This window comes from Natator depressus, chromosome 7 (assembly GCF_965152275.1).
Source record: "Natator depressus isolate rNatDep1 chromosome 7, rNatDep2.hap1, whole genome shotgun sequence".
Taxonomy (NCBI): domain Eukaryota; kingdom Metazoa; phylum Chordata; order Testudines; family Cheloniidae; genus Natator; species Natator depressus.
The window spans coordinates 866439-892024 of record NC_134240.1 but is presented as its reverse complement, the minus strand read 5'-3'; the positions used below and the strand labels follow the sequence as shown (position 1 = coordinate 892024).

General features: G+C 68.7%; 1 protein-coding gene across 1 annotated transcript; it reads right to left on the bottom strand.

The window, feature by feature from the left end:
• Positions 1–1007: 1007 nt before the first annotated feature.
• Positions 1008–24931, bottom strand: TTLL3 (tubulin tyrosine ligase like 3). The gene is given in 18 exon segments (XM_074957266.1): positions 1008–1559; positions 1561–1679; positions 1682–1805; positions 1807–1913; positions 1916–1936; positions 1939–1972; positions 2913–3348; positions 3432–3675; positions 4043–4191; positions 11242–11359; positions 11665–11779; positions 11968–12096; positions 12700–12761; positions 13350–13515; positions 15393–15502; positions 16083–16184; positions 16988–17073; positions 24837–24931. Coding segments are annotated over 17 exon segments (2514 nt in total). The 5' UTR covers positions 17052–17073; positions 24837–24931; the 3' UTR covers positions 1008–1145.
• Between the last annotated feature and the right edge of the window lie 655 nt (positions 24932–25586).

Below are 25586 nucleotides of genomic sequence, written 5' to 3'. Positions count from 1 at the left end.
TGCCGCCTGCCCCAGCTGGTGCCTTTCCCCCTCTCCGCTTTCTGGATGGGGTCCCTGGCGGGCTCCTCTGCCTTTGCCCGCAGTGCCAGGTGTCCTCAGATGTGCACCCAGCCCCCTACAGGATGGCTTCACTGGCGGAGTCCAGCAGAATGGGGCAAACCACTGCACCCCTTGCTGCTGTGGGGCCCCAGCTGAGGCCAGCCCATCGGGAGGGTGACTGCAGGCACGGGCAGGCGAGCAGGGCAGAGGGCCGTGCCCCAAGCACTCAGGGGCTCACTGCTGGAGGTGGCTTCCTTGCTGCCAGGGTGGGGCCAGCTGCTGAGCAGGTGCAAACCAGCCCATGGGTTTCCGGCAGGGCAGCAGAGGCCTGGGAGCCTGTCTGTCTCTGCGGGGCCTGGGAAGGAAAGAGAAATAGGCAGGGGCAAGGCCCAATCTGGGGAGCACTGGCTGGGTCTGGTCTGTCCCTCCCCAGGGCATGGCCCCATTCAGCTGGGCCACAGGTCTCGCTCCCTACCCTACGCCCTGAAGCCTGCTGCCTCAGGGCCTCTTCACGGCCTCTGCCAGGGTGGTGCTAGCTCCATGCCCCCCCTTAACCCCTCCAGGGTGGTGCCCAGCTCCTTGCCCCTCACCACCCCCCAAGGGCAGTAGCCACCTTCCTCCCCCCCCCCCCCCCCCCGTGGTGCCGAGCTCCATGACATACCCTGGCCCAGGGTGGTGCCCAGCTCCCCCTCCCATCCCTGGTGGGTGTCCAGCTCTGCCCTCACCCCCCAGCACAGGGCAGCACCCAACCCACTCCCCCCTCCAGTTCCCATTTCAGCTGCAGAGCTGGGCAGGTGTGGGAAGGAGAGACAGGCCAGAGGAGCCAAGCAGCAACCCTGTGTGCCAAAGGTGAGGGGAAAGGGGGGCTGCCCCTTGGGCTGGGACTAATTTGAGATGTGGGACCTGCTCTGCCTGCAACCAGCCCCAGAGCCCCGTCCCCCAGGCCCTGGCCCTGCCAGCTGCCCCCTGGGTGAAGGCAGCCCCAGGTTGCGTTTCCTGCCACATCACAAACTCCAGCTCCTTCTCTTGAGCCCTTTATTGGAGGGCTCCAGCCCCTGGCATGACTCCCTCGCTGCTGCCAGCAGCCCCAGGGGCAGCTCCCTCCATCACCTGCACATCCTGTCTCTCTTCTGCTTCCTTCTCCTGCCCACGTCCGTGTGCAAGGCCCCGAGCTCAGGGGCGGAGGCTGGGTGCGGGGCCCGGCGCAGCCAGCCCCTGGCACACTGCTGGCCAGGCCCGGCAGGAGGGGCTGGGGGCCTCTCCCGCAGCGCAGCCTGGGCATGTCCCCACTGGTGCTCCGGCACACGGGGCTTCCCTGGAGAGCAAGCAAGGGAGTGAGTGGGGGTGGCAGCGTGCCCACAGCCCAGCTGGAAGGTGCGCAAGTCCCGCATGTGCAGCTGCAGCTCCCTACCTGGCTGCCGGGCTGGTCTCTGCAGCTGCCCCTTGTCCTTGCTGAGCTGGAGGTGGAGCCGTGGGGGTGCCCTGAGGCTAGGGACTGCCACCTGGGAGCTGCACTTTGAGACAGAGCCTGGGCTGGCGCAGCGGCACCAGCTTGTCCCCCAGTGGGGAGGTGGCCACGCTGTGCAGCTCCAGCAACCTCGTCTTGCCTGGCTCTGCTCGCAGCTTGCTGAGCAGCTTCAGCCGGTGCCAGCTGCAGCACAGGCCCCGATGGCTGCCCCCGTCTCCCTGGCTCTGTTCTCCTTGCCGCTGACTGGTGCCGGGGGCCTGGCGGCCCTGGCGAGCTGTGGAGCCCTAGGCCCACGAGGGGGAGCTCTGGGGGAGTGCTTGGGAGTGCTGCGGGCAGCTGGGCACGCTGGGGCCCGGCCTGGGGCTGGCACTGGGGGAGAGTCTGTGGTTTGGAGGCCGTGGCTTTTGACAGTGGATCCTTCCACCAAAGGCTTATTCCTATGTATTGGGGCACATCAACAGCCGCCTGCGGGGAGAAGGCAGGAGAGTGCTCAGTGCAGAGCCCCGCGGCCCTGCCAGGTCCAGGAGTGCCCGCAGGGGCTGCTGGGGCCTGGGCACTGGGCGCCCTGCTGGGCTGGGCTGCTACCTTTGGATTAGTTCAGGGCCCCTGGGTGGCCGTTAGGTGCTCTCCCACTCTGGGAAGGGACAGGGAAAGTCCCCAGTACCGGGCTGGCATGTGGCCACTGTGCAGGCAGTGACAAGCAGCGCACAGTCCCTGGGACGTTCTGAGAGGCCCCAGGCAGGGCAAGGTCAGGCAACAGGGCTCGCTCCCCAACACGGGTGGGTAGGACTTAAGGCTGGTCCCTGCAGCAGCACAGGACCCTCTAGTGCCCATGGGGCAGCACTGACCCCAAGGACAGAGTGCCCCCTACTGAGCCCCGCACCAGTCCCTGCTGGTGAGGGTGGGGGGGCAGCCCCCACAGCCACATTGGGGCCAAGCCTGCCCCTGGCTCGGCCTATGCTTAGTGGGGACTGCTGTCCCCGGCCTTGGGCTGGCTTCTCCCTGGGCGCTCTCTGGGCCCTCTCGCAGCTCAGCTGGTCCATGCAGAGTTGGGCTCCCTGTGGGCGTTGTCTGGGTCCCCTCCCAACTCAGCTGGTCCGTTTGGGGCTGGGCTACCCCTGGGCACTGTCCAGGCCCCCTCCCAGCTTAGCTATTCCATTTGGGCTCCCCTGGGTGCTCTCCAGGCCCTGTCCCAGTTCAGCTGGTCCATTTGGGGCTGGGCTCCCCTGGGCACTGTCTGGGCCCCCTCCCAACTCAGCCGGTCTGTTTGGGACTGGGCTCCCCCTGGGCGCTCTCCGGATCCCCTCCCCAGATCAGCCGGTCCATGCAGAGTTGGGCTCCCACTGGGTGCTCTCCAGGCCCCGTCCCAGCTCAGCTAGTCCGTGCAGGGCTGCTGGGGACTCACCTGCTTGTAGATGAGCTCGAAGGCCCCTGTGTGGCAGCTGCGGTCGTGCTTACGGTCAATGACCACGCGGAGCGTGTCCTCCTGCACGCTGGCACACAGCTGGCTGGTCACGGCCGTGGAGGCCGCCATGGTGGGGCTGGCGTTGATCTCGATCAGCCAGGGCTGGCAATTCTCCCCGAACATGAAGTCTGCCCCGTACAGCTCGAAGCTGTTCTTGCGGAACTCCACCACGTCCTGGGAGGTCTGCATGGCGTGGATGATGGCTGCCTTCATGCCCGGGACAATCACCTCCTGCCAGGCACCTGCCGTCCCCACCTGCTGCAGATGGGCCTGGAACTGCTGGGATGACCACATTTTGTCGGGGGGAAGCTGGGGGTGGCGGCTCAGCGAGTTCTCGTAGTGCCTCTGGATGGAGTTATTGCACAGGTGGATGGAGCTGGGACCGAGAGAAAGGGGCTCAGTGCCCACAGCTGCACATGGCCAGCCCCACACTGCCCTCACCTGGGGCCTTGCACTCACGTGTCCAGGTTGTGCAGGGAGAAGGGCTGTGTGCAGAAGCGGAGGTAGCTGTCTCGGTAGAACCAGATGGTGAGCGGGTTCCAGTCCGTCACCAGGAACCACTGCCGCAGGTCGAACTTGGTGCCGTGGATGAGCAGGGGTCTCTCGATGTATTTCTGCACCACCCACTTGCCATCCTTCACGATCATGGGGTCGCAATCCACCAGCTTCAGCATCTCCTCCAGGCGGTCCATGCAGATGATTCCTGGGGGCGAGCCCAGCAACCCCATGACACACAGCATGTGGGGAGTGGGGCTGCCCCAGACTTCACACAGCTAGAGCAGCACACAGGCTGCAGTCAGGGCCAAACAGAGCCCAGAGCCTCCCGCAGCGAGTGAGAAGCCCCCACAGCAAAGCACAGGGCTGCCCCGCTGGCTGTGCAGGCAGAGGGCAGGCTGGGGGATTGGTTTGGGGGAGGTCGTACCCATTGCTTTGCCAGTGTCTCAGTGCCAGGCTCCCTTGCAGGTGGGATGGGGGTTCTGACTTCAGCCAGGCAGGCCCCAGCAGCTCCCAAATGCAGCAGGGGAAGCGGGACCGTTCCCACTCTCCATGGCGGCAGGACCGGGCCTTACCTCTGCCCCGTGACTTGGCTCCCGGCTTCACAATCCAGATATTGCGGTCCCCCTCCATCTCTAGCTGTGGGAGCACCTCGGCCAGGCGCTGCAGGAAGCGCTCGCACTCTTCGACATAGGAGACCAGCTGGTCCAGCAGTGCCCCTTCGCTGCAGTCAGACAGCCCAGCTCAGAGCAGGGCAGGTGAGCTCCGCCTCCCTCCCCCGGGCACCGCCCCGCAGCACTTACTGACCACCTGGTAGTAGGCGCGCAGAAAGTCCCCCCAGCGTGCCCCTGTCATGCACAGAGGGGACTCGGGCTCCCTGTCGATATCCTGGTGCCTCAGGCTGCTCAGGTGCTCCTCGCAGGCCTGCAGGGCCGTTTCGATGAGCTGCGGTGGCAGGGGGCTGCCCTTCTTCCCGCCAGCCCCTCTTGGGGACTCTGCATGGGGGAGAGCGGGCCAGCTGGCAGGGCTCATGGCATTGCACAGAGGGTGCATCGTGTGGGTAGGTGCTGCCAGCGAGCCCTAGGGCTCTAGGGAGCACAGCAGATTCCGGCTGGGGGCGTCTCCCTCCCGTGGGGTCTGCACCGACCTTCCCCATGCTCCAGCACATAACCCTGCCCTCCTGCCTGTCTGGGCCACAGCGGCTGACAGCACAGCAGGGAGCCACCAGGTATGGGGAGTGTCCCAAGTCGCCTACAAAGGCTGTGTTGGGCTCTGCCAGCACGGGGGCAGCGAGCTACCCTGGGGCCTGGCCCCCTCAGAACTCCCCCCAGTGCTCTCAGAGTCCAGGCCCCCTACACAGCCTACTCCCTCTGCCGGGCCCTCGCAGCCCCACTCTCACCCAGGCGGAGGTAGTGCTCAGAGTCCTGGCAGCTCAGCTTGACCTAACTGTGCAGCTGCCCAGGGAAGGCCACAGTCGCTGTGACAGATGCTCTCAGAGGGGGGAGGCCCGGGGGATGTGTGCTGCTTTCAGTGCAGGGCGCCGGTGGGATGGGGATGGTGGTGGGGGAGGATGTGGGGGGACTGGAGGCAGTGGGGGGCGTGGTGGGGATGGTGGTGGTGGAAACAGTGCGGGAACCGGTGGGGTAGGGGGGTGGAGATGGTGGGGGAACTGGCGGCAGTGCGGGCAGTGGTGGAGACAGTGGGGGAACCGGTGGCGGTGGAGGAGATGGGGGTGACCGGGGGCAGTGGGGATCGTGGTGGAGATCGTGGGGCGATCGGTGGGGGGATGGCAGGGACCGGCGGCAGTGGGGTGGAGGTGGTGGAGGCAGCGGGGGGATCGGTGGGGGGATGGCGGGAACCGGCAGCAGTGGGGTGGTGGTGTTGGAGACGGTGGGGGGATCGGTGGGGGGATGGCGGGGACCGGCGGCAGTGGGGTGGGGGTGGTGGAGACGGTGGGGCGATCGGTGGGGGATGGTGGGGACCGGTGGCAGTGGGGTGGGGGTGGTGGAGACGGTGGGGGCATCGGTGCGGGGATGGCGGGGACTGGCGGCAGTGGGGTGGGGGTGGTGGAGACGGTGGGGGGATCGGTGGGGGGATGGCAGGGACCGGCGGCAGTGGGGTGGTGGTGGTGGAGACGGTGAAGGGATCAGTGGGGAGATGGGGGGGACCGGCGGCAGTGGGGTGGGGGTGGTGGAGACGGTGGGGGGATTGGTGGGGGGATGGCGGGGACCGGCAGCAGTGGGGTGGTGGTGGTAGAGACGGTGGGGGGATCGGTGGGGAGATGGTGGGGACCGGCAGCCGTGGAGGTGGTGGGGGGATCGGTGGGGGGATGACGGGGACCGGCGGCAGTGGGGTGGGGGTGGTGGAGACGGTGGGGCGATCGGTGGGGGGATGGCAGGGACCGGCGGCAGCGGGGTGGTGGTGGTGGAGACGGTGGAGGGATCGGTGGGGAGATGGGGGGGACCGGCGGCAGTGGGGTGGGGGTGGTGGAGACGGTGGGGCGATCGGTGGGGAGATGGGGCAGACCGGCGGCAGTGGGGTGGGGGTGGTGGAGACGGTGGGGGGATAGGTGGGGGGATGGCGGGGACCGGCAGCAGTGGGGTGGTGGTGGTAGAGACGGTGGGGGGATCGGTGCGGGGATGGCGGGGACCGGCGGCAGTGGGGTGGGGGTGGTGGAGACGGTGCGGGGATCGGTGTGGGGATGGCGGGGACCGGCAGCCGTGGAGGTGGTGGGGGGATTGGTGGGGGGATGGCGGGGACCGGCGGCAGTGGGGTGGGGGTGGTGGAGACGGTGGGGGGATCGGTGTGGGGATGGCGGGGACCGGCAGCCGTGGAGGTGGTGCGGGGATCGGTGGGGGGATGGCGGGGACCGGCAGCAGTGGGGTGGGGGTGGTGGAGACGGTGGGGCGATCGGTGGGGGATGGTGGGGACCGGCGGCAGTGGGGTGGCGGTGGTGGAGACGGTGGGGGCATCGGTGCGGGAATGGCAGGGACCGGCGGCAGTGGGGTGGAGGTGGTGGAGAAGGTGGGGGGATCGGTGGGGAGATGGTGGGGACCGGCAGCCGTGGAGGTGGTGGGGGGATCGGTGGGGGGATGGCGGGGACCGGCGGCAGTGGGGTGGGGGTGGTGGAGACGGTGGGGGGATCGGTGGGGAGATGGGGGGGACCGGCAGCAGTGGGGTGGTGGTGGTAGAGACGGTGGGGGGATCGGTGCGGAGATGGCGGGGACCGGCGGCAGTGGGGTGGGGGTGGTGAAGACGGTGGGGGGATTGGTGGGGGATGGCAGGGACCGGCAGCAGTGGGGTGGGGGTGGTGGAGACGGTGGGGGGATCGGTGGGGGATGGCAGGGACCGGCGGCAGTGGGGTGGAGGTGGTGGAGAAGGTGGGGGGATCGGTGGAGCTGGTGGGGACCGGCAGCCGTGGAGGTGGTGGGGGGATCGGTGGGGGGATGGCGGGGACCGGCGGCAGTGGGGTGGGGGTGGTGGAGACGGTGGGGGGATCGGTGGGGAGATGGCAGGGACCGGCGGCAGTGGGGTGGGGGTGGTGGAGACGGTGGGGGGATCTGTGGGGGGATGGCGGGGACCGGCGGCAGTGGGGTGGGGGTGGTGGAGACGGTGGGGGGATCGGTGGGGGGATGGCAGGGACCGGCGGCAGTGGGGTGGGGGTGGTGGAGACGGTGGGGGGATCGGTGGGGGATGGCGGGGACCGGCAGCAGTGGGGTGGTGGTGGTAGAGACGGTGGGGGGATCGGTGCGGAGATGGTGGGGACCGGCGGCAGTGGGGTGGGGGTGGTGGAGACGGTGGGGGGATCGGTGGCTGATGGCAGGGACCGGCGGCAGTGGGGTGGGGGTGGTGGAGACGGTGGGGGGATCGGTGGGGAGATGGTGGGGACCGGCAGCCGTGGAGGTGGTGGGGGGATCGGTGGGGGGATGGCGGGGACCGGCGGCAGTGGGGTGGGGGTGGTGGAGACGGTGGGGGGATCGGTGGGGAGATGGCAGGGACCGGCGGCAGTGGGGTGGGGGTGGTGGAGACGGTGGGGGGATCTGTGGGGGGATGGCGGGGACCGGCGGCAGTGGGGTGGGGGTGGTGGAGACGGTGGGGGGATCGGTGGGGGGATGGCAGGGACCGGCGGCAGTGGGGTGGGGGTGGTGGAGACGGTGGGGGGATCGGTGGGGGGATGGCGGGGACCTGCGGCAGTGGGGTGGGGGTGATGGAGACGGTGGAGGGATCGGTGGGGGGATGGCAGGGACCGGCGGCAGTGGGGTGGGGGTGGTGGAGACGGTGGGGGGATCGGTGCGGGGATGGCGGGGACCGGCGGCAGGGGGGTGGGGGTGGTGGAGACGGTGGGGGGATGGCGGGGACTGGCGGCAGTGGGGTGGGGGTGGTGGAGACGGTGGGGGGATTGGTGCGGGGATGGCGGGGACCGGCGGCAGTGGGGTGGGGGTGGTGGAGACGGTGGGGTATCAATGGGGGGAGGGCAGGGACCGGCAGCAGTGGGGTGGGGGTGGTGGAGACGGTGGGGGGATCGGTGCGGGGATGCCGGAGACCGGCGGCAGTGGGGTGGGGGTGGTGGAGACGATGGGGGGATCGGTGGGGGGACGGTGGGGACCAGCGGCAGTGGGCTGGGGGTGGTGGAGACGGTGGGGGGATCGGTGCGGGGATGGCAGGGACCGGCGGCAGTGGGGTGGGGGTGGTGGAGACGGTGGAGGGATCGGTGGGGGGATGGCAGGGACCGGCAGCAGTGGGGTGGGGGTGGTGGAGACGGTGGGGGGATCGGTGCGGGGATGGCGGGGACCGGCGGCAGTGGGGTGGGGGTGGTGGAGACGGTGGGGGGATCGATGGGGGGATGGTGGGGACCGGCGGCAGTGGAGGTGGTGGGGGGATCGGTGGGGGGATGGTGGGGACCGGCAGCTGTGGAGGTGGTGGGGGGATCGATGGGGGGATGGCGGGGACCAGCGGCAGTGGGGTGGTGGTGGTAGAGACGGTGGGGGGATCGGTGCGGGGATGGCGGGGACCGGCGGCAGTGGGGTGGGGGTGGTGGAGACGGTGGGGGGATCGGTGGGGGGATGGCGGGGACCGGCAGCAGTGGGGTGGTGGTGGTAGAGACGGTGGGGGGATCGGTGTGGGGATGGCGGGGACCGGCAGCCGTGGAGGTGGTGCGGGGATCGGTGGGGGGATGGCGGGGACCGGCAGCAGTGGCGTGGGGGTGGTGGAGACGGTGGGGCGATCGGTGGGGGACGGTGGGGACCGGCGGCAGTGGGGTGGCGGTGGTGGAGACGGTGGGGGCATCGGTGCGGGGATGGCAGGGACCGGCGGCAGTGGGGTGGAGGTGGTGGAGAAGGTGGGGGGATCGGTGGGGAGATGGTGGGGACCGGCAGCCGTGGAGGTGGTGCGGGGATCGGTGGGGGGATGGCGGGGACCGGCGGCAGTGGGGTGGGGGTGGTGGAGACGGTGGGGGGATCGGTGGGGAGATGGGGGGGACCGGCAGCAGTGGGGTGGGGGTGGTGTAGACGGTGGGGGGATCGGTGGGGGATGGCAGGGACCGGCAGCAGTGGGGTGGGGGTGGTGGAGACGGTGGGTGGATCGGTGGGGGATGGCAGGGACCGGCGGCAGTGGGGTGGAGGTGGTGGAGAAGGTGGGGGGATCGGTGGAGATGGTGGGGACCGGCAGCCGTGGAGGTGGTGGGGGGATGGCGGGGACCGGCGGCAGTGGGGTGGGGGTGGTGGAGACGGTGGGGGGATCGGTGGGGAGATGGCAGGGACCGGCGGCAGTGGGGTGGGGGTGGTGGAGACGGTGGGGGGATCTGTGGGGGGATGGCGGGGACCGGCGGCAGTGGGGTGGGGGTGGTGGAGACGGTGGGGGGATCGGTGGGGGGATGGCAGGGACCGGCGGCAGTGGGGTGGGGGTGGTGGAGACGGTGGGGGGATCGGTGGGGAGATGGCGGGGACCGGCAGCAGTGGGGTGGTGGTGGTAGAGACGGTGGGGGGATCGGTGCGGAGATGGTGGGGACCGGCGGCAGTGGGGTGGGGGTGGTGGAGACGGTGGGGGGATCGGTGGCTGATGGCAGGGACCGGCGGCAGTGGGGTGGGGGTGGTGGAGACGGTGGGGGGATCGGTGGGGACCGGCAGCCGTGGAGGTGGTGGGGGGATCGGTGGGGGGATGGCGGGGACCGGCGGCAGTGGGGTGGGGGTGGTGGAGACGGTGGGGCGATCGGTGGGGGATGGCAGGGACCGGTGGCAGTGGGGTGGGGGTGGTGGAGACGGTGGAGGGATCGGTGGGGGGATGGCAGGGACCGGCGGCAGTGGGGTGGGGGTGGTGGAGACGGTGGGGGGATCGGTGCGGGGATGGCGGGGACCGGCGGCAGGGGGGTGGGGGTGGTGGAGACGGTGGGGGGATGGCGGGGACTGGCGGCAGTGGGGTGGGGGTGGTGGAGATGGTGGGGGGATCGTTGGGGGGATGGTGGGGACCAGCGGCAGTGGGGTGGTGGTGGTAGAGACGGTGGGGGGATCGGTGCGGGGATGGCGGGGACCGGCGGCAGTGGGGTGGGGGTGGTGGAGACGGTGGGGGGATCAATGGGGGGATGGCAGGGACCGGCAGCAGTGGGGTGGCGGTGGTGGAGACGGTGGGGGGATCGGTGCGGGGATGCCGGGGACCGGCGGCAGTGGGGTGGGGGTGGTGGAGACAATGGGGGGATCGGTGGGGGGATGGCGGGGACCAGCGGCTGTGGGCTCGGGGTGGTGGAGACGGTGGGGGGATCGGTGCGGGGATGGCTGGGACCGGCGGCAGTGGGGTGGGGGTGGTGGAGACGGTGGAGGGATCGGTGGGGGGATGGCAGGGACCGGCAGCAGTGGGGTGGGGGTGGTGGAGACAGTGGGGGGATCGATGGGGGGATGGCGGGGACCGGCGGCAGTGGAGGTGGTGGGGGGATCGGTGGGGGGATGGCAGGGACCGGCGGCAGTGGGGGTGGTGGCAGTGGAGGGATCGGTGGGGGGATGGCAGGGACCGGCGGCAGTGGGGTGGGGGTGGTGGAGACGGTGGGGGGATCGATGGGGGGATGGTGGGGACCGGCGGCAGTGGAGGTGGTGGGGGGATCGGTGGGGGGATGGCAGGGACCGGCAGCAGTGGGGTGGGGGTGGTGGAGACGGTGTGGGGATCGGTGCGGGGATGGCGGGGACCGGCGGCAGTGGGGTGGGGGTTGTGGAGACGGTGGGGGGATCGGTGGGGGGATGGTGGGGACCGGCAGCTGTGGAGGTGGTGGGGGGATCGATGGGGGGATGGCGGGGACCAGCGGCAGTGGGGTGGGGGTGGTGGAGACGGTGGGGGGATCGGTGCGGGGATGGCGGGGACCGGCGGCAGTGGAGGTGGTGGGGGGATCGGTGGGGGGATGGCAGGGACCGGCGGCAGTGGGGGTGGTGGCAGTGGAGGGATCGGTGGGGGGATGGCAGGGACCGGCGGCAGTGGGGGTGGTGGCAGTGGAGGGATCAATGGGGGGATGGCAGGGACCGGCAGCAGTGGTAGCAGTGCGGGGATGGCAGTGCTGTTGCCCAGAGGAGAGGGAAGGACCTGGGGCTGCCTCCCCAAAGGCTGGGCAGGGCTGTTGCCCTCTGCCGCAGAGAGTAAAGCAGGCGGTTTCGGCAGCGGGGCCGTGACCTGCTCGTCCCCCCGTGCACTCAGCTCTCCTGTCCAGCACCTACCTGCGGACTCGCCGGCCTTCACGGGCCCCTGTGCGCTGGAAGCCGCGGCCGCCCCAGCCCCCCAGGCAGGTGAGCTCCAGTACCTTTTCACCACCACTTTGAGGATGCTCCGGGCGGCGGTGAGCCAGAAATCCTCTGCAAGAGATGGCGTCACCACCGCTGGTGGCCAGGCCCCCGAGCGAGGCGGGGCCATGGGGAGTGCTAAGTTGGGGGCAAAGGAGGCTAGATTTTCAGGGAGATGGCTCAATTTGCAGAATGGGCCCCTTGAGGCAGGTGGGGAGCCCCTGACCCCCGGGGTCAGCTGGGAGCCCCCCCATCCCGTGGACAGCCCTCTGTCTCCCCGGGGTCAGCTGGGAGGCCCCCCCATCGCCCCGGACAGCCCTCTGCCTCCCCAGGGTCAGCTGGGAGCCCCCCACATCACCCTGGACAGCCCTCTGCCTCTTCGGGGTCAGCTGGGAGCCGCCCCTCCGCGGAGCAATATGCCCCCAGCGCAGGGCAGCGCTCACCGATGAAGGCGTGCTTCTCATCCTCGGCACCCAGGCGGTAGCAGCGGGGGAAGAAGGTGTCGGCATCGGCCTGGTCGAACCAAGGCAGGTTCCGCAGGTTCAGACACAGCCCCACCTGGGAGAGAACAGAGCTTGGTCCTCCCAGGCCCTCACGCCTGGGGACTGACCCCCGCATGGCCCCCGCCGCTCCTCGCCCACCAGGGCCATGCGTGCACTCCCTCCCTGGGCAGGCCCCAGCCCCACACCCTGCCACCGCCAGCGAGGTTGGTGGTGGGACCCTCAGGCTGGCCGCCCTGCACTTACCTTGGTGGTGAAGGAGCCCGCCTTGGCGTAGTGGTTCATCACCTGCTCCTTGCGCAGGAAGCGGCAGTCGATGGCGTCTCGCCGGTTTGTCCAGATGAAATAGGGTGTCTGGTTGCGAACCAGCCGCGACTGCCCATGGGAGAGGGGCTGGTGTGAGGGGCTGGGGAAGCCCAGGGGCACACGGCCGGGTCTGTCCTGCCTAGGCTTTCTCAGCAGGCCAAACACCGGGGCACCCAGAGCCTCCACGGTGCAGACAGGCCCGTGCCATGCCCAGCAGCTGTCTGCGAGGGACAGGGCAGCACCAGCACATGGCCCAGCCACTGGACGTGCCAGCCCTCAACTTCCACAGCCAAGGGTCCAGCAGAGCCCAGGGCTAGCCTCACCAAGCTCCTCAGCCAGACAGCTCCAAGGGGCTGCCCCCGCCCTGCCCCAGCCTGAAAGTCCCCTGCTCTGCCCCCGCCCTTCTAGGGTGACCAGACAGCAAATGTGAAAAATCAGGACAGGGGTGAGGGGTTATAGGAGCTTATATAAGAAAAAGACCCAAAAACCAGGACTGTCCCTATAAAATTGGGACATCTGGTCACCTACCCCACCCCCGTGCTCTGCCCCGGCCTGTACGCATGACTCTCAGCAGGCGATTCTGTGTGGAGGGTCCTGTGAGGCTGGCCTTCCCCCTGTGCCAGAGGGTGCAGAGAGATGGGATGACCTGGGCTCCTCCACCCCCAAACTAACCATGAGGTCGTAGGTGCCATCAGGGTCATCATCCTGTTCCTCCTCTTCCTCGTCCTCCTCGTCTGGGGAAGAAGAGCAAGAGCCAGAGGGAGGCCAGTGCACCGCTGCCCCGGGCACAGCGCTCGATGGCCCAGGCTGCTGAGTACTCTGACCTTGGGACCCACACGCTCCCGGGGACCTGGCAGGGCTGGGGCACTCCCGGGGACAGGGCTGGGAGAACCTGGCAGCGCTGGGGGAACCTGGCAGGGCTGGGGCACTCCCGGGGACAGGGCTGGGGCAACCTGGCAGGGCTGGGGGAACCTGGCAGGGCTGGCGCACTCCCGGGGACAGAGCTGGGGGAACCTGGCAGGGCTGGCGCACTCCCTGGGGCACTCCCGGGACTGGGCCAAGCGTATCTCAGAATCTGGAGCCACCCCACAACAAGGCTTCACGGTTCCCCAGCAGTCTCCTTAGGGCCAGGGCCCAGGCTGACCCTCCTCCTGGGCTATGCTCCCCTGAGCTTGCTGCCCCCAGCGAGTCCTAGGCCTGAGCAGGGACCTGCGCTGGAGAGCCCATGGCCAGAGCAGCTGGAGAGCCCTGGCACTGGGAGAGGAAAGATCTGCCCTGGGGGGGGCCCCTTTGTCGGGCCCCTCCACATGCCCAGCTCTCACCCTCCTCGGCGCCGTCGCTATCGTCCCCCTCCCCATCCTCCTCGCCGTCAGGTGCTCGTTCCCGTTGGCATGCCACCTCGGGGGCCTTCTTCTCCACCCAGCCCCGGCCACGCAGCAGGCTCCGGATCACGGGGTACGGGCCATGTAGCATGAAGATCTTCCTTTGCTGGAGAGGAAGGAAGCTGAACGCTCCACGCAACGGGGTCCAGCCTGAGGCGCAGCTGGGCCCTGGACCCCCTTAGCACAGACATGCAGGACAGGCACCCCAGGGGGTCAGACAGAGCTCAGGCAGGCAGGGCCACACAAGGCCTGTGTTGGGGGATGCCTGGGATATGTGAGGCCTCAGGGTGGGAGGGATGTGGAGGGCTGGGAGAATGGGAGGGAAGCCAAGGGCATGTGAAGCCTGTGGGGGTGTGTGACCAAGTGGAGTTTTATTTGTCGTTATGTTGCATGTGAATCCTACTGTCCTATACCAATCCTGTGTGTACCTCAGTTTCCCTGTGTGCTGCATTAATACTGCAGTGGTGGGAACTAGGTGTGTGATTTTGCTGAGGCCCTCGGGGCAGGTGAGACTGGCCAGCTGTTTGCAGCTGTGTAACCTGAGTCCCAGGAGGGGGTTGCAACCAGGTGACACCTTTTGCCAGGGAAGCAAGACAAAGAGAAGGAGGAGGGGCAAGAGGGGGTGTCTGAAGTCGGGTTGCTGGAAGCTAGGCAGTCGGCTTGCAGGAACGGAAGAGAGGGAATCCAAGACATCTGGCCCAGGACTCCCAAGATGGACTTGGCTGAAAGTCACTGATTTCTCTGCTAACGAGCTCTGTTCTACACTGTGTTCCTGTCATCTAATAAACCTTCTGTTTTACTGGCTGGCGGAGAGTCACGTCTGACTGCGGAGGTGGGGGGCAGGACCCTCTGGCTGCCCCAGGAGCCCCACCCAGGCAGACTCACTGTGGGAAGAGCATGGTGTGGAAGGGGATGTTGAATGCTCCGAGGTCAGACCCAGGAAGGTGGAAGCTGGGGAAGCTTCTTGCCCTGGAGATAGTCTGCTCCAAGAGAGGAGGCTCCCCCAGAGTCCTGCCTGGCTTCATAGGGAGCAGTTCCAGAGCATTGCCTGGGGACTCCGTGACAGGGGAGGATATGGGGGCTGGGGGCATGTGAGACTTTGCTGACACAAAGTAAAACTATTTCCCCTTGTTTATCCCCCCCCCCCCCCAGACGTTCTTGTTAACTGCTGGAAATGGCCCACCTTGATTATCACTACAAAGGGTTTTCTCCCCTCCGCCCCCCACCCTCCTGCTGGTAATAGCTCATCTTAAGTGATCACTCTCCTTTTCCACTGAATGCATCCGATGACTCACGAAAGCTTATGCTCAAATAAATTGGTTAGTCTCTAAGGTGCCACAAGTCCTCCTTTTCTTTTTGCGAATACAGACTAACAGGGCTGCTACTCTGAAACCTCTCCTTACAGTGTGTATGATAACACCCATTTTTTCATGTTCTGTGTGTATATAAATCTCCTCACTGTATTTTCCACTGAATGCATTCGATGAAGTGAGCTGTAGCTCACGAAAGCTTATGCTCAAATAAATTGGTTAGTCTCTAAGGTGCCACAAGTACTCCTTTTCTTTTTGCTGGGGGAGAGTATGTCTGGGGGAGGGGCACGTAGAGGATGGGGAAGATGCGGGAGTGCATGGGTCCCTGGGGAGGTTGCATGGGGTGGGGCAGGGAAGGGGAAAGCAGAGCCTGGCGTGCCCACAGGGCCTTTGGACAGGTGGGGATGTAGAGGAGGGGCAGGTAGGGCTGGAGGGAGGGGAAGCGGGGGAGGGGCAGGCAGGATGGGGGGAGACAGGGAGGGGCAGGCAGGGCCCAGGGGGAGGCAGTGAGGGGCAGGCAAATGGGGGGGCAGGCTGGGTCGGTGGGGAGGGGCAGACAGGACGGGGAGGGGGGGAGGCCGGGGAGGGGCAGGCAAGGCCTGTGGGGGAGGGGAGGCGGGCGCTCCTGGGGAGAAGATGGGCTGCAGGTGGGGCAGAGTGAACAGCCCCTCACCTTGACGGCTCTCTCCACGTGCAGCCTGGCCTGTTTGAGGCGCTCTGGGTTGAGAGGGTAGCAGCCGCTGCTGCGCCGGGTGCTCCCCTCGCTCGGAGGGGCTGTGAGCCCTGGAATGGGAGAACAGCCCAGCGCCAGCTCTGCTAGACCCACTCCAAGCTCTGGAGCCCCAGCAGCGAGCTGCTGCCCGCATGCCTGCCAGGCCATGCTCAGGGGGCCCTCATCCATGGCACTCTGCTCTTTCTGCTGCTTCAGGGGGCCCTGAAGGAAGGGGGGTTGGCTCCTGGCAGTGCTGCTAGCCAGGAGGCTGGGCAACGGCCCCCTCTGTGTTGCCAGCCCTGGGCAGGTCATGTGCTAAGGAACAGTGCCCAGGACAGGCTATAGGGGGTCACGGGCTGAGGCACGCCCCCCCGCAGTGGGCAGCATGGGGAGAACAGGCTGGGGGGCTCTTGGTCAGGCAGCGGTTCACTCCAGGGTGGGGAAAGGGACCGAGCCAGGGACACTCTCCCCGGTGCCAGACCCTGCATGCTTCCACTGGGAGCCCAGGTGCCTTGGGCTGGCCCAGGCCATGCCCTGCATGCCTGGGGTTGCTCTGCTGCAGGGACTAGCCATGGCAGCCAGGTGTGCCAAAGAAAAGGGGCAGGGAGGGCAGAGAGAATCGTTGGCCTGGACCAGCTGCAGGGCTCCTACCTTCCTGCCGCTGCCTCCTGGGGCCAGGGGCAGCAGGGCCCTTGCGGCGGGCAGGGAGCAGAGCTGCCTTCTCCGTGCCAGCATCCCCCTCGCCATCAGCACCTGCGTTCAGCCAGGGGAGCAGCACATCAGGGCCAGGCCCTCACCCACCGAGCCTCTGTGAGCAACCTGCCAGGGTGTATGGAGCCCACAGCAGGCTCCAATGGCAGCCACTGTCTCTGTGGGAAGGGCTGGAGGGAGTGGTCTGGGGGTGTCCTATGCTCCTGCTAAGGCCAGTCTCAGGCCCAAATGGCTTGGGCTGACCCTGCCCCACCGGCCAGCGGCTGATGGGCTCCCAGTGTGGGCAGAGGAGCTGGCAGAGGAGCTGGCAGAGTTCATTCAGTCCCTGGGACTGGCAGTGCTAGTGCCCCGAGGCCTGCAGGAGCAGCTGTCCCACCTCCACCTGTGTCAGACCTTCCCCTTCCCCTTCCCTGTCCCCCCACCCCCATGACTGTCACCTCCCGTGCGGCTCGCTGAGAGGGATGTCGATGCCCCTACATTTGGCTAGCGCCACCCTCCCAGCTCAGAGCCCCTGACAGACATTACTGAGTTCAGGCCCAGCATTCTCCAGATGGGGAAACTGAGGCACACAGGGGGTGGGGGCTTTGCCCAAGACCAGACAGCCAGTGTGTGGCAGAGTCAGAACAACCCTGCAGTCCTGAGCCCTACACAGTCACTGCCTTGCAGTCCTTGAGCAGGGCTCTCGGGGGCTGCTGCTCATCTCCGGCAGCCCCGACTTGGGGCCTTGCTGAGCAGGCAGGAGGGGCCATTCACCTCCCAGGCTGGCGTGCCACCACTGCTTCCCAGAGCTGCACAGAGCCCCCCGACAGCGCCTCCTCCGCTCGGCAACCCCCAGCTCCCCTCACCTGGGAATCCATGGGGCGCGTTGCTCTCTGTGCAGCCTCTTGGACAGCCCGGCTCTGTCAGCATGGCTCAGCTCCCAGCCAGCCACCTGAGACGGAGAAGGAGAAACTGGTGCAGCTGCGCCTCCTTGCGCCCCACCAGCGAGTGCCAGGGCCCCTTGCGACCTGTCGACGCTCCCACAAAGCCGCACTTGGCCCCTGTGCAGCCTGAGACCCAAACACACCCTTCCAGAGGAGGCCCTGGCGCCACCCCCAGGGCACCAGCTCCCAGCGCAAGGGCCAAGCGCAGTCACACATGGGGCAAAGCAGCCTCCCAACCTGTGGCCAAGAGAGCGGAGCCAGGGGGGCTCAGCAGCTTGACAGCCCCGGCCATGGCACTACCACAGAGCACATGGGGCCAGAACGAGGGCCTTGTCGCCAGCCCCATGGGGCCAGCTGGGGGACAGTAAGTAAGAGCCCGCACGCTGGCCAAGACAGCTCCGCTGCCCCAGGCAGCCAGAAAGGCCATGGAGCCCACCTCCGTCTCCCCGACTGTATCACCCCTGCCCTCCTCACCCCCCTCAAACCTTGACCCCCACAGGCCCCCCTGGCTCCATATCGCCCCAATTCCCAACCTGACCATGACCCAACAGAGTCCCCCCATATCATCCCCAATCCCCACACTAACCGTGACCCCCCCGCCCTCTATATCGCCCCCAATCCTTACACCAACCCTGACCCCACAGACCCCCCCGGCCCTCTATAGCGCCCCCAATCCCCACACCGACCCCACAGACCCCCCCCACCCTTTATATCGCCCCAATCCCTGCACCGACCCCACAGACCCCCCGCCCTCTATAGAACCCCCCAATCCCCCCAACAACCCGACAGACCCCCCACCCTCTATAGCACCCCCAATCCCCCCACTGACCCGACAGACCCCCCCGCCCTCTATAGCACCCCCAATCACCGCAACGACCCCACAGACCCCCCCACCCTCTATGGCACCCCCAATCCCCCCACCGACCCAACAGACCCCCCCGCCCTCTATAGCACCCCCAATCACTGCAACAACCCCACAGACCCCCCCACCCTCTATAGCGCCCCCAATCCCCCCACCGACCCCACAGACCACCCGCCCTCTATAGTACCCCCAATCCCCCCACCAACCCGACAGACCCCCCGCCCTGTATAGCACCCCCAATCCCCACACCGACCCGACAGACTCCCCCGCCCTCTATAGCACCCCCAATCCCCCCACCGACCCCACAGACCCCCCCGCCCTCTATAGCACCCCCAATCACTGCAATGACCCCACAGACCCCCCCCCACCCTCTATAGCGCCCCCAATCCCCCCACAGACCCTCCCACCCTCTATAGCGCCCCCAATCCCCCCACAGACCCCACGGACCCCCCCGCCCTCTATAGCGCCCCCAATCCCCCCACCGACCCCACAGACCCCCCCCCGCCCTCTATAGCACTCCCCAATTCCCCCACGGACCCCCCCCTTTATATCGCCCCAATCCCTGCACCGACCCCACAACCCCCCCGGCCTCTATAGCACCCCCAATCCCCCCACCGACCTGACAGACCCCCCCGCCCTCTATAGCGCCCCCAACCCCCCCACGGACCTGACAGACCCCCCCGCCCTCTATAGCACCCCCAATCCCCCCACCGACCCCACAGACCCCCCCCACCCTCTATAGCGCCCCAATCCCCCCACCGACCCCACAGACCCCCCCGCTCTCTATAGCGCCCCCAATCCCCCCACGGACCTGACAGACCCCCCCACCCTCTATAGCACCCCCAATCCCCCCACCGACCTGACAGACCCCCCCACCCTTTATATCGCCCCAATCCCTGCACCGATCCCACAAACCCCCCGGCCTCTATAGCGCCCCCAATCCCCCCACCGACTTGACAGACCCCCCCGCCCTCTATAGCGCCCCCAATCCCCCCACCGACCCCACAGACCCCCCCCGCCCTCTATAGCGCCCCCAATCCCCCCACCGACCCCACAGACCCCCCCACCCTCTATAGCGCCCCCAATCCCCCCACCGACCCCACAGACCCCCCCACCCTCTATAGCACCCCCAATCCCCCCACCGACCTGACAGACCCCCCCGCCCTCTATAGCGCCCCCAATCCCCCCACCGACCCCACAGACCCCCCCCGCCCTCTATAGCGCCCCCAATCCCCCCACCGACCCCACAGACCCCCCCACCCTCTATAGCGCCCCCAATCCCCCCACCGACCCCACAGACCCCCCCCACCCTCTATAGCGCTCCCAATCCCCCCACCGACCCCACAGACCCCCCCACCCTCTATAGCGCCCCCCAATCCCCCCACCGACCCCACAGACCCCCCCACCCTCTATAGCGCTCCCAATCCCCCCACCGACCCCACAGACCCCCCCCGCCCTCTATAGCGCCCCCAACCCCCCCACGGACCTGACAGACCCCCCCGCCCTCTATAGCACCCCCAATCCCCCCACCGACCCCACAGACCCCCCCCACCCTCTATAGCGCCCCCAATCCCCCCACCGACCCCACAGACCCCCCCCGCCCTCTATAGCGCCCCCAACCCCCCCACGGACCTGACAGACCCCCCCGCCCTCTATAGCACCCCCAATCCCCCCACCGACCTGACAGACCCCCCCACCCTTTATATCGCCCCAATCCCCCCACCGACCCCACAGACCCCCCCCACCCTCTATAGCGCCCCCAATCCCCCCACCGACCCCACAGACCCCCCCACCCTCTATAGCGCCCCCAATCCCCCCACCGACCCCACAGACCCCCCCGCCCTCTATAGCGCCCCCAATCCCCCCACCGACCCCACAGACCCCCCCGCCCTCTATAGCGCCCCCAATCCCCCCACCAACCCCACAGATCCCCCCGCCCTCTATAGCGCCCCCAATCCCCCCACCGACCCCACAGACCCCCCCGCCCTCTATAGCGCCCCCAATCCCCCCACCGACCCCACAGACCCCCCCGCCCTCTATAGCGCCCCCAATCCCCCCACCGACCCCACAGACCCCCCCGCCCTCTATAGCGCCCCCAATCCCCCCACCGACCCCACAGACCCCCCCGCCCTCTATAGCGCCCCCAATCCCCCCACCGACCCCACAGACCCCCCCCACCCTCTATAGCGCCCCCAATCCCCCCACCGACCCCACAGACCCCCCCACCCTCTATAGCGCCCCCAACCCCCCCACGGACCTGACAGACCCCCCCGCCCTCTATAGCACCCCCAATCCCCCCACCGACCCCACAGACCCCCCCACCCTCTATAGCGCCCCCAATCCCCCCACCGACCCCACAGACCCCCCCCGCCCTCTATAGCGCCCCCAACCCCCCCACGGACCTGACAGAGCCCCCCGCCCTCTATAGCACCCCCAATCACCGCAACGACCCCACAGACCCCCCCACCCTCTATGGCACCCCCAATCCCCCCACCGACCCAACAGACCCCCCGCCCTCTATAGCACCCCCAATCACTGCAACAACCCCACAGACCCCCCCACCCTCTATAGCGCCCCCAATCCCCCCACCGACCCCACAGACCACCCGCCCTCTATAGTACCCCCAATCCCCCCACCAACCCGACAGACCCCCCGCCCTGTATAGCACCCCCAATCCCCACACCGACCCGACAGACTCCCCCGCCCTCTATAGCACCCCCAATCCCCCCACCGACCCCACAGACCCCCCCGCCCTCTATAGCACCCCCAATCACTGCAATGACCCCACAGACCCCCCCCACCCTCTATAGCGCCCCCAATCCCCCCACAGACCCTCCCACCCTCTATAGCGCCCCCAATCCCCCCACAGACCCCACGGACCCCCCCGCCCTCTATAGCGCCCCCAATCCCCCCACCGACCCCACAGACCCCCCCCGCCCTCTATAGCACTCCCCAATTCCCCCACGGACCCCCCCCTTTATATCGCCCCAATCCCTGCACCGACCCCACAACCCCCCCGGCCTCTATAGCACCCCCAATCCCCCCACCGACCTGACAGACCCCCCCGCCCTCTATAGCGCCCCCAACCCCCCCACGGACCTGACAGACCCCCCCGCCCTCTATAGCACCCCCAATCCCCCCACCGACCCCACAGACCCCCCCCACCCTCTATAGCGCCCCAATCCCCCCACCGACCCCACAGACCCCCCCGCTCTCTATAGCGCCCCCAATCCCCCCACGGACCTGACAGACCCCCCCACCCTCTATAGCACCCCCAATCCCCCCACCGACCTGACAGACCCCCCCACCCTTTATATCGCCCCAATCCCTGCACCGATCCCACAAACCCCCCGGCCTCTATAGCGCCCCCAATCCCCCCACCGACTTGACAGACCCCCCCGCCCTCTATAGCGCCCCCAATCCCCCCACCGACCCCACAGACCCCCCCCGCCCTCTATAGCGCCCCCAATCCCCCCACCGACCCCACAGACCCCCCCACCCTCTATAGCGCCCCCAATCCCCCCACCGACCCCACAGACCCCCCCACCCTCTATAGCACCCCCAATCCCCCCACCGACCTGACAGACCCCCCCGCCCTCTATAGCGCCCCCAATCCCCCCACCGACCCCACAGACCCCCCCCGCCCTCTATAGCGCCCCCAATCCCCCCACCGACCCCACAGACCCCCCCACCCTCTATAGCGCCCCCAATCCCCCCACCGACCCCACAGACCCCCCCACCCTCTATAGCGCTCCCAATCCCCCCACCGACCCCACAGACCCCCCCACCCTCTATAGCGCCCCCCAATCCCCCCACCGACCCCACAGACCCCCCCACCCTCTATAGCGCTCCCAATCCCCCCACCGACCCCACAGACCCCCCCCGCCCTCTATAGCGCCCCCAACCCCCCCACGGACCTGACAGACCCCCCCGCCCTCTATAGCACCCCCAATCCCCCCACCGACCCCACAGACCCCCCCCACCCTCTATAGCGCCCCCAATCCCCCCACCGACCCCACAGACCCCCCCCGCCCTCTATAGCGCCCCCAACCCCCCCACGGACCTGACAGACCCCCCCGCCCTCTATAGCACCCCCAATCCCCCCACCGACCTGACAGACCCCCCCACCCTTTATATCGCCCCAATCCCCCCACCGACCCCACAGACCCCCCCCACCCTCTATAGCGCCCCCAATCCCCCCACCGACCCCACAGACCCCCCCACCCTCTATAGCGCCCCCAATCCCCCCACCGACCCCACAGACCCCCCCGCCCTCTATAGCGCCCCCAATCCCCCCACCGACCCCACAGACCCCCCCGCCCTCTATAGCGCCCCCAATCCCCCCACCGACCCCACAGATCCCCCCGCCCTCTATAGCGCCCCCAATCCCCCCACCGACCCCACAGACCCCCCCGCCCTCTATAGCGCCCCCAATCCCCCCACCGACCCCACAGACCCCCCCGCCCTCTATAGCGCCCCCAATCCCCCCACCGACCCCACAGACCCCCCCCACCCTCTATAGCGCCCCCAATCCCCCCACCGACCCCACAGACCCCCCCACCCTCTATAGCGCCCCCAACCCCCCCACGGACCTGACAGACCCCCCCGCCCTCTATAGCACCCCCAATCCCCCCACCGACCCCACAGACCCCCCCCACCCTCTATAGCGCCCCCAATCCCCCCACCGACCCCACAGACCCCCCCCGCCCTCTATAGCGCCCCCAACCCCCCCACGGACCTGACAGACCCCCCCGCCCTCTATAGCACCCCCAATCCCCCCACCGACCTGACAGACCCCCCCACCCTTTATATCGCCCCAATCCCCCCACCGACCCCACAGACCCCCCCCACCCTCTATAGCGCCCCCAATCCCCCCACCGACCCCACAGACCCCCCCACCCTCTATAGCGCCCCCAATCCCCCCACCGACCCCACAGACCCCCCCGCCCTCTATAGCGCCCCCAATCCCCCCACCGATCCCACAGACCCCCCCGCCCTCTATAGCGCCCCCAATCCCCCCACCGACCCCACAGACCCCCCCGCCCTCTATAGCGCCCCCAATCCCCCCACCGACCCCACAGATCCCCCCGCCCTCTATAGCGCCCCCAATCCCCCCACCGACCCCACAGACCCCCCCGCCCTCTATAGCGCCCCCAATCCCCCCACCGACCCCACAGACCCCCCCGCCCTCTATAGCGCCCCCAATCCCCCCACCGACCCCACAGACCCCCCCGCCCTCTATAGCGCCCCCAATCCCCCCACCGACCCCACAGACCCCCCCGCCCTCTATAGCGCCCCCAATCCCCCCACCGACCCCACAGACCCCCCCCACCCTCTATAGCGCCCCCAATCCCCCCACCGACCCCACAGACCCCCCCACCCTCTATAGCGCCCCCAACCCCCCCACGGACCTGACAATCCCCCCCGCCCTCTATAGCACCCCCAATCCCCCCACCGACCCCACAGACCCCCCCCACCCTCTATAGCGCCCCCAATCCCCCCACCGACCCCACAGACCCCCCCCGCCCTCTATAGCGCCCCCAACCCCCCCACGGACCTGACAGACCCCCCCGCCCTCTATAGCACCCCCAATCCCCCCACCGACCTGACAGACCCCCCCACCCTTTATATCGCCCCAATCCCCCCACCGACCCCACAGACCCCCCCCACCCTCTATAGCGCCCCCAATCCCCCCACCGACCCCACAGACCCCCCCACCCTCTATAGCGCCCCCAATCCCCCCACCGACCCCACAGACCCCCCCGCCCTCTATAGCGCCCCCAATCCCCCCACCGACCCCACAGACCCCCCCGCCCTCTATAGCGCCCCCAATCCCCCCACCGACCCCACAGACCCCCCCGCCCTCTATAGCGCCCCCAATCCCCCCACCGACCCCACAGACCCCCCCCACCCTCTATAGCGCCCCCAATCCCCCCACCGACCCCACAGACCCCCCCCGCCCTCTATAGCGCCCCCAACCCCCCCACGGACCTGACAGACCCCCCCGCCCTCTATAGCACCCCCAATCCCCCCACCGACCTGACAGACCCCCCCACCCTTTATATCGCCCCAATCCCCCCACCGACCCCACAGACCCCCCCCACCCTCTATAGCGCCCCCAATCCCCCCACCGACCCCACAGACCCCCCCACCCTCTATAGCGCCCCCAATCCCCCCACCGACCCCACAGACCCCCCCGCCCTCTATAGCGCCCCCAATCCCCCCACCGACCCCACAGACCCCCCCGCCCTCTATAGCGCCCCCAATCCCCCCACCGACCCCACAGATCCCCCCGCCCTCTATAGCGCCCCCAATCCCCCCACCGACCCCACAGACCCCCCCGCCCTCTATAGCGCCCCCAATCCCCCCACCGACCCCACAGACCCCCCCGCCCTCTATAGCGCCCCCAATCCCCCCACCGACCCCACAGACCCCCCCCACCCTCTATAGCGCCCCCAATCCCCCCACCGACCCCACAGACCCCCCCCACCCTCTATAGCGCCCCCAACCCCCCCACCGACCCCACAGACCCCCCCGCCCTCTATAGCGCCCCCAATCCCCCCACCGACCCCACAGACCCCCCCCACCCTCTATAGCGCCCCCAATCCCCCCACCGACCCCACAGACCCCCCCCACCCTCTATAGCGCCCCCAATCCCCCCACCGACCCCACAGACCCCCCCCGCCCTCTATAGCGCCCCCAACCCCCCCACGGACCTGACAGACCCCCCCGCCCTCTATAGCACCCCCAATCCCCCCACCGACCTGACAGACCCCCCCACCCTTTATATCGCCCCAATCCCCCCACCGACCCCACAGACCCCCCCCACCCTCTATAGCGCCCCCAATCCCCCCACCGACCCCACAGACCCCCCCCACCCTCTATAGCGCCCCCAATCCCCCCACCGACCCCACAGGCTCCGACCGGGCCCTGCCCCGCTCGGCTCGAGCGCCCCGCTGTGGTGCGGTCTCCATGGCAACGCGAGGGCGGGCCGGGGCCCTGTGACGTCAGGCGGACCCGAGCCCTTCCGTGTCGAGCCCGCCCCGCCCCCCACAGGGTCCCCCCGCCAAGCCCCGGCCCCATCTCTGTCCCCCCAGGGCCCCTCCTTTCCCCCCTGCTGTCCCCTCCCACACCGGCAGCAGGGTCTCCCCCCACAGGCCCCTCCTCTCCCCCCTCCATAGCACCCCCAATCCCCCCACAGACCCCCCTGCCCTCTATAGCGCCCCCCAATCCCCACACTGACCCCACTGCCCTCTATAGCGCCCCCAATCCCCGCACCGTCCCCTCCCACACCAGCAGCAGGGTCTCCCCCCCAAGGCCCCTCCATAGCACCCCCAATCCCCACACTGACCCCACTGCCCTCTACAGCACCCCCAATCCCCCCACAGACCCCGCCTGCCCTCTATACCACCCCCAATCCCCACAACATCCCCTCCCACACCGGCAGCAGGGTCTCCCCCCACAGGCCCCTCCTCTCCCCCCTCCATAGCACCCCCAATCCCCCCACAGACCCCCCTGCCCTCTATAGCGCCCCCCAATCCCCACACTGACCCCACTGCCCTCTATAGCGCCCCCAATCCCCACACTGACCCCACCGCCCTCTATTGCGCCCCCAATCCCCGCACCGTCCCCTCCCACACCAGCAGCAGGGTCTCCCCC